General features: G+C 49.5%; 1 protein-coding gene across 1 annotated transcript in view; it reads left to right on the top strand.

Moving 5' to 3' along the window:
• The window catches only part of CSGALNACT1 (chondroitin sulfate N-acetylgalactosaminyltransferase 1), an 84,874-nt gene that overhangs the window by 49,653 nt on the left and 27,549 nt on the right, over positions 1 to 7,672 (top strand). The window contains exon 3 of the mRNA XM_007112648.2: positions 5,213 to 5,314. Coding sequence (XP_007112710.1) covers positions 5,213 to 5,314 — 102 coding nt within the window. The remainder of the gene's footprint in view (positions 1 to 5,212; positions 5,315 to 7,672) is intronic.

Below are 7,672 nucleotides of genomic sequence, written 5' to 3'. Positions count from 1 at the left end.
TGTTGCGGAGCACAGGCTCCGGACGCGCAGGCTCAGCGGCCATGGCTCACGGGCCCAGCCGCTCCGCGGCACATGGGATCCTCCCGGACCGGGGCACGAACCCATGTCCCCTGCATCGGCAGGCGGACTCTCAACCACTGCGCCACCAGGGAAGCCCCTCCTCTCTTTTTTTAATCCCCTCATTCTGCCTTTCTTGAAACTATTCTCACCTTTGCTTTTTGGCTGCTCAGTTTCCCTTGACATCTGGCTTATCGATTTTAAGCTCATCTATTGTTTTATTGTGTACTTGGTTCGCAGTAGCAGGAGGAACCTCACGGTAACAAAACTATAGACGGTCTTAGTGTCTTTGTCTCTGAGCCTCTCCTAGAAAGAAAGCATTTTTATGGAAATGATTTTTTGTGATTTTTCAAAGATCTTTCTCAGTTCATTCCAAGTTTGCTTGATGTTTATTCTGACTCCTCCCAGCTGGACTGAGAACCCTTTTCCATGTTGCTGCGGGTCTTCTCAGACTTTGCTGGTTGTTTCTGTTTTAATCTGTCCCTTTCTCCTTCCTCTGACACTTCTCTTGGTCCCTCCTCAGCATTTATGACATTTAAAGGTAGTATCAGGGACATCTTTTACTTGAATTTTCTTCAGCAATTTTTAAAATCCTTTTCCTGCTTAGCGCCGTTCAGATGTTTTTGTGGACGCTTCTGGATCTTTAAAAAACAGTGACTGTGGACTCTCTGAGACTGAAGTGGGGCTGCGGCGTGGGCTCAGCCGGCACGTGTGCAGTGGACCAGCGGAGCCCTGCCGTGCGGTGTGCTGGGCCTCACCCGCAGGCTGCGATCCAGGAGGGGCTCGGTCTTTGCTGTGTTTCCCAGAAGGAAAACTAGCGTACCTTTCCCAGTACCTTCCTCCACCCCTGCCTCACTCCACTAGCTTTCGTCAGGCAGCCCCTCCTCTGCTCAGACCTCAGTGTTGCACCCAGGAAGGTTTTATGGTTTACATGTTTGAGAAACGCGAGTCTACATCATTCACCTTATTTCCTTAAAAGTTTCTCTGTGGGACCTAATAAAAGTTGTTTTTCACTTCATTTGAGCCGCAGATTATGTAGAAACCTCCATTCAAGGGAAGAAAAGGGTCAGTTGGCAATGGTCCCATTTGCTGTTCTGAAACGTGCAACCGGGAGAGCGGGTCCCGATGGCTTGGTTGAGGGTCACTGTTCACTCTCACATCTCAGCTTGTCAGATAACGGTGTCCAGGAGTTGTGTGTCACTTCAGCGTGGGGCGCAGGAGCGGGGAGGACCCACCAAAGCAAAAGAAGAACGTCATTTTCTAAAGCCTCATGATGACAGGCCCCCACCAGTCTCTGATCCCCCCTCCGTCCCTTTGGTGCCTGAACACATTTCTTCCTGGTGTCCTCGACAACCAGAGGGAGAGGTGGTAGCCTGACAGGCTGTTATGTGTTATTTCATTTGCGTGGGACATAGTTAAAGCCTAAACAGGGTTTCTTCTCATACCTGATATACCTGAGTAGCAGATTGACTGAGAGAAGAATCGGGACGTGATTTCCTTGCATCTGCGCCTTCTCAGCCAGGAGAGCCCTTTCCCTGGTCCTCTCCACCTGCATGGCGTCTACTCACCTGTCCAGGCTCGGCCTGAATGCTGCCTTGACCTTGGTACCCGTCCCCATCACCCATCAGAAATGAGTCACGTCTCCGCCGCGCTCCCCTGCCTCATTAGACCTGTTACTGCCATTATTCTGTCCCACCTTGTCCTGTGCTCTTTAGGTGCCCATTCCTTCCTGTCAAGTCCCTGCTGCAGGAAGGGTGACCGGTTGTCCCAGTTTGCTTTGAGGTGTTTCCTGGTTTGTGGACTTCCAGTGCTAAACCCTGGAGAATCCCAGGCAAACCTGGATGGTTCCCCTACAGGGCCATACACGATGATTCTTTTAAAATCTTACTCCAGTGAGAATTACACATCACACAACAAAGGGGCTCAATAATGTTTGTCATTGAAACCGTGTTTCCACAGGCTACTCAGCCGAGGGTATAAGAACAGGTCCCCTAACTATGAGGAACATGGTTTTCCTGCTCTCTCTCACCTTTTGCGGCGAGATGTTCAGCCTCCTGTGCCCTCTGGTCTTTGTCCGACTTCCCTTCTCACGCAAGGTCAGATACACTTCAGCCTCCGCTAGCTGCCAGGTCAGCTGCGTGGTGCAAACTCAGTGCTTCTCACAAGAACAGCATCATTGGTCCTCACGGATGCCGAGGGGCTTTGGTGCTGCCATGCTCCCTGCCAGCAGCATCTGTCCTCCACTTGGGCATGCCCACTACCCACCTTTGTGCTGGGGTCCTGAGTGGTAGGACCAGAGCCATGAGACGTCCTGGGTGCATCCCTCACCCTCGCCAAGGAAACCTGAGGTACCAATACCGGGCTGGTCCTGAGGGAAACTGGGCTGCATGCCTAGGTGGGCAGGACATTGGAACCCCTTTTCTTACCTGTACAGGTAGGGTGTGAATGACAGTCAAGGGTCTCTTTCCACGGTGCAGTTGTACAGATCAGTAGCAGAACTCAGAGACCGTGACGTGCTCTCAGCCTCTTGGGAAATAAAAATATAGGTGTTTAAGTGGCTGTGATCCATGTTTTCTGGCTGAAAAGATATCTTATTTAGTCTCTATACTCTGTGTTACAGTATCCTGGGTGAGAAGGAACTGTTGTTTCCTCTCTAAAGTCCTAAAAAGATAAGGTCTTGGTGACATAGAAACAGAATTTTTTGGCTTCCAGGTTAAGGTGGAAGAAGGTCCATTGCGGAGCTAAAGCAGTGGAGCTGGGTGAACCGAAGAGCTTCCCAGAGGGTTCTTAGGAAGTTGGGTTCCCTGAGGTTCGACCCAAACACCATCACCCTGCTGTTACAGAGACGAGCTAGCAGGGCACCTGAGTTGGCTCCAAGGACCCAGGCAGTGTGGGTCCAGGTACAGATAATTACACCAGAACACACATTTCTGGGCCCACAGTTACCCACGTGGACAACTCTTTCTTACACATCTTTCTGGGGATGGAGTCCAGTGAGAACTGTTTTGAAATATATGAAAGTTACAAGATCATCAGACATTTGGTGATGGTGTTTCTCTCCGGCAGTGTGTTTTGGCTGCAGTGTAGATAGCTTTAATCATGCAATCTCCAATCAGATGGAGAACTGCTCAAGGGTAGAAACGGCCTGCTCATTTTTTAAGATTTATTGTTTGGTGAAGGAAGGAAGGAATAAATGAATAAATGGAAAAGGGCCCTGGAGGTGGCCCCCAGAACAAACTCTGCTTTGCGTTTTCGGGAAGCCTGAGCTGGCGAATGAAAAATAAAGGTCCAGTGTGTCTCTGTTTTATTCCTTGAAAACAGGAAGTCCTTTGATGGATTTTAAAATGCCAACAGAGATGTTACTAGAAAAAACAAGAATGCTTTTTATTCAGGCTCAGCGGGTGACCCTCTGCTGATTCTGGGATGGATTTGTCCAACTGCCCATACTTTTAAAGCATAGTTTTTCGGGCACTTGGTGCTGTGTGGGGGCTTTTATTCTGCCCTGGCAAAGGAAGTTACAGCGTCATCTGGCAGGTTTGCAGAAGGGATCTTTTATGTACAGGGAATTTTGTGCTCGGTGGGTGGTAGATCTGTCTGCAGGGCTGAGGCTGGGGGAGCACTCAGTTTTGAAGCACGAATAGCACCTGGCCCCATTCCTGGTCCCTTGTCTGCTTCTCGGAGCCCCGCCCTCCATCTGCTTTTAGAATCAGCTCTTCCCTTCCTTCCTCTGGAAAGAGAGAGAATTCTCCGAGCCAAGCCTCTGACCACGTGAGCCCTTGATCCTCTGCCCGGGGTCAGTAGAATCTTCCCCAGTACTTCTTCCCTCTGGATTCTCTCCTCTCTGCCGTCCTAAACCCGGCCCATCTACAGGGTTCCAGCCATCCAGCCCACAGGCTTGGCCGTGCTTTCTGAATTCTGTGAACTTTTATCAGTGCCACGATATGTCTGATGATTTCATTTGAGCTCATTTATTTCTCAAGTAAGGTTTTTGAGTGCAGGAACCTTATCTTCTCTGATCTTTCCAGCAGCCCCAGGTAGGCAGTCCCTCCTTCTTGATGTCACGATAAAAATCACTGCATAAACTGGCCTCTGCAGTTAGAGCTCGGAGACTCTGAAAGACTCCGACACGGATTGTTGTCAGGCGTTCAGGGAACTTGCAACACAGCGATAAAAGGAATGAAACGGGAGGGCATGCAAAGTATCAGCGTATCACAAATACCATCCTGCCAGTAGAATCGTTCCATTCATTTGCTTTCAGAAATCTGCTAAAATGACACACGCACGTACGTATCTGTACACACATATGTTTTACACATAAATGCATTTTTATACACACATATTTACATATACATCCATATACACACATCAACACACATTACGCACGTGGTAGACACATGTATATGAAGTAAACCCTCAGCAGAGGACAGGGCACGGGCAAATAACAGATATGCTTTGGCGGGGAAGGCAGGTATAGGCCTGGCCCCGCCCAGGAGGGGTGCCGGGAGCCTGGCGTGTGTGTGCCGGGTGCCTGGGACCGCCAGCCGCAGAGAGGAGCGGTGAAGGAATCTGCCTAGGGAGGGTGAGGTACAGCAGCTATGCTTTTGGACTATTGCCCCCCCACACAGCCATGACACTGGGTGTCCCTGGGGTTTCTAGGGTCCCAAACAAATAAATGTCTTTTTACCTTTGCTCGTTCAGTCTCTAAGGCTATTTATGTTGCACACACGAGAAAAGGCAAGGACGAGGAATCCAGTCTCACCCTCGCTGGACTTCAGTGTTCTCATCTGTACATTGGGCTTTGTGTCTTCTGTACTTTGTAGATTTTTTGTGGCAGAGAAGGGTACGGACCCAGGGCCGTTCTAGATACTGGATCCAGACCCTGATGGGCTGGACCTGAGGCAGGTTGAGCCTGTGGCCTCTTGCATCTGAGTTTTCATTGACCAGATCTGCAGGTTTAAATTTCCTGGTTTTCTCGGTAAGAGAAATAGGAATACAGGTGATGGCAAGAGCCAGCCAGAATGTCCTGTCCCCTCTCTACTCTCCTGGCAGCCCAGTTCCCTCCCAGGACCCTTTTGCACTTTACAGAATAGGTATTTGTTTTGGCTTTGCCTGTTGCTGCGAACACAGGACCAGACATCCATGTTCTGTTTTCTAGGGAGATGTGCATCCAGCAGGATGGGAGAGTTCATCTCACCGTCGTTTACTTTGGAAAAGAAGAAATGAATGAGGTCAAAGGAATACTTGAAAACACTTCCAAGTAAGTCTGATGTGGAGCCATGGTGGGGAGTCTGGAACCTGAACGCGGGAGGAGATACCTGAGCTCACGCAAGCCGTTTTGTGTTCTTTTCACTGTGGGCGACCCAACCCGGGAGAGTGACGGGCTGGCCTTTTGCGTGTGGTGGCGTCGGGGGTGGGAGTTCTGCGCCCTCCTTCCTGGGGGCCACCTGCCTCACGCCCGCCCTCATTGTGAGGGGTGTCAACTCGGACAGTGGAGACAACTGCCCGGAGCACCCAGGGTGGGGGGCAGGGCTCCTCCGGCCCCCGTGTGACACAGCAGGTTTGGGGACTTCCCGTGGCAGGGGTGGACTTGGGGAGCATAGCCACGCAGGGAGCTCCTTCTCAGTCCCCGCTCGTCAAGGTTCGCTCTCATCCACTTAGCAAATGGCCCCACCCTTCTGACTGTCACTCGTTCTGCATTTTGAGAGATCAGGGGCCAGTGATGCTGGGGAGGGACCCTAGATTAACAGAAGCTGTTTAACCAACACTTTTGGACCGAGAGCTCTGGATTTTTACCTCGTTCATCAGTTACATGGAGGATTAAATGTATTCAAAAGCAGAAGAGAGGGGTTTTTCTTACCAGAAGAAATGAACAAGCATGTATTTAATGCGTACTTATCTGTGGCATTTTCTACTAGTGAGGAAGCCGGCGGCACTGCCCGCTCCCTCTGGTTGGCAAGCTGCAGGTGAATGACGAGGTGGGTGGTTTCTCCATAGGTGCAGCTTGGAGGGTGGTCAGAGGTACTGGGGGCAGAAGCCGTCTGAGTAGGTCCGTGTGGTGTGAACATAAACAAGTCCCTCTGTTTTGAGTCTTTGGTAAACGGTAAGAGGATGATAGTCAAAGGATAAGATGCCGAGACTGAGTGCACTTTTTGTATTTATTTTCAGGCTTTGTTACCAATTTTGTGTTACGAGCACAAGATCAGAATGCCAATGATTATTCAAACATCTGAAGCAGTGCACTGGTCAAATTTTGTCCACACTTACTTTTGTAAATAAAGTTTTATTGGCTCGCAGGCATGCTCATCTGTTTCTGTATTAGTTATGGCTGCTTTCGGGCTACAGCTGCAGGGTTGAATAGTTGTGACAGATACAGTGTGACTCGCAAAGCTGAACTCTTTACTATCTGGTCCTTTACAGAAAAAGTTTGCTGACCTCTGTTCTAAAGCAATAAGGAGTTAAAAGAGTTTAAAACTAGTACCAGCTTAAAGCTATGGCACCTGTTGAAGGGAGATCAAAGGGAGTAAAATAATTCAATATCCTAAATGTAAGTGAAATAGAAATCTCTCGACTCCAATGCGTTGCAATATCCTTTTCATCTCTGCTTAGGAGTGAGGAGCATGAGTTATTAGAATTCACATCCTCTGCCCAGTGGATAGGTTTTAACATCTCTGCAAGCAGCCACCCCCTGGGTGTGGACCTTTTTCAAGTTTCCCAGATGATTCTGACATGCAGCCAGGATTGAGAACGATTGTTTGGGAAAGTGGCGGCCCCCCCAGGGGCTGCCCGAGGGAGGCCTTGGTTGCAGCCAGCTGCCTCCTTCCGAGGTGTTTTGAAGTAGAGATCCAGGTGATTTGAAAGCCCAGCCAGGACTGAGACATCAGTCCTGTTGGCTCTGGCACCTTCCGAGGACATCAGAAGGTGATCAGATGTCTGATAGATTCGTGTAACCAACTTTACACGAGTCTGATGGACGAGTGGAAGGCCAGTTGAGACAGTGTTACGGGAAATACCCTTTCCACTGACCGGAGCACCCAGGATTCTATCAAGGCATTCTCCACCGTATCACATGACCTGGCAAGCTGAATTTGCAATCAGAAGGTTGTGTGGTGAGCAAAGAATGAATCTGAACGAGAAAAGTAAAATCATTTGAGGGGTAGGGATGGCTTGGAAAGTTCCCAGAGATGAAGCTACCCGTGGTGGGGCTTCGTTCTGGAGCCTGAGTCAGTCTTTAAAGCAGTGCTGCAGAAACCTCGGCGAATTCATTGGAGCGCCATTTTCTGTGTTGATTCCTCTTTCTGTTCACTGGCGACACTGCAGTGTTGATGTCACTGATGCCGTGGGGTTTGTCCTGCCCCTTCCAGGGCGTTGCTCTAGGAATGCCCTGCCCTCTGCCACCAGCCTGAGCTAATTTCCCACGGCTGCCTGCAGCCCCAAGGTCCAGATGAAGTTCCTCATCACCCACTGTCCCAGTCTGGTACCCAAGCTGACTCTTACCTCTCTTTTTTTTTTTAACATCTTTATTGGAGTGTAATTGCTTTACAATGGTGTGTTAGTTTCTGCTTTATAACAAAGTGAAGCAGTTATACATATACATATGTTCCCATATCTCCTCCCT

Source organism: Physeter macrocephalus, chromosome 20 (genome assembly GCF_002837175.3).
Source record: "Physeter macrocephalus isolate SW-GA chromosome 20, ASM283717v5, whole genome shotgun sequence".
Classification (NCBI taxonomy): Eukaryota; Metazoa; Chordata; class Mammalia; order Artiodactyla; family Physeteridae; genus Physeter; species Physeter macrocephalus.
The sequence above is the reverse complement of the archived record's forward strand: the minus strand, read 5'-3'. Positions and strand labels throughout refer to the sequence as shown.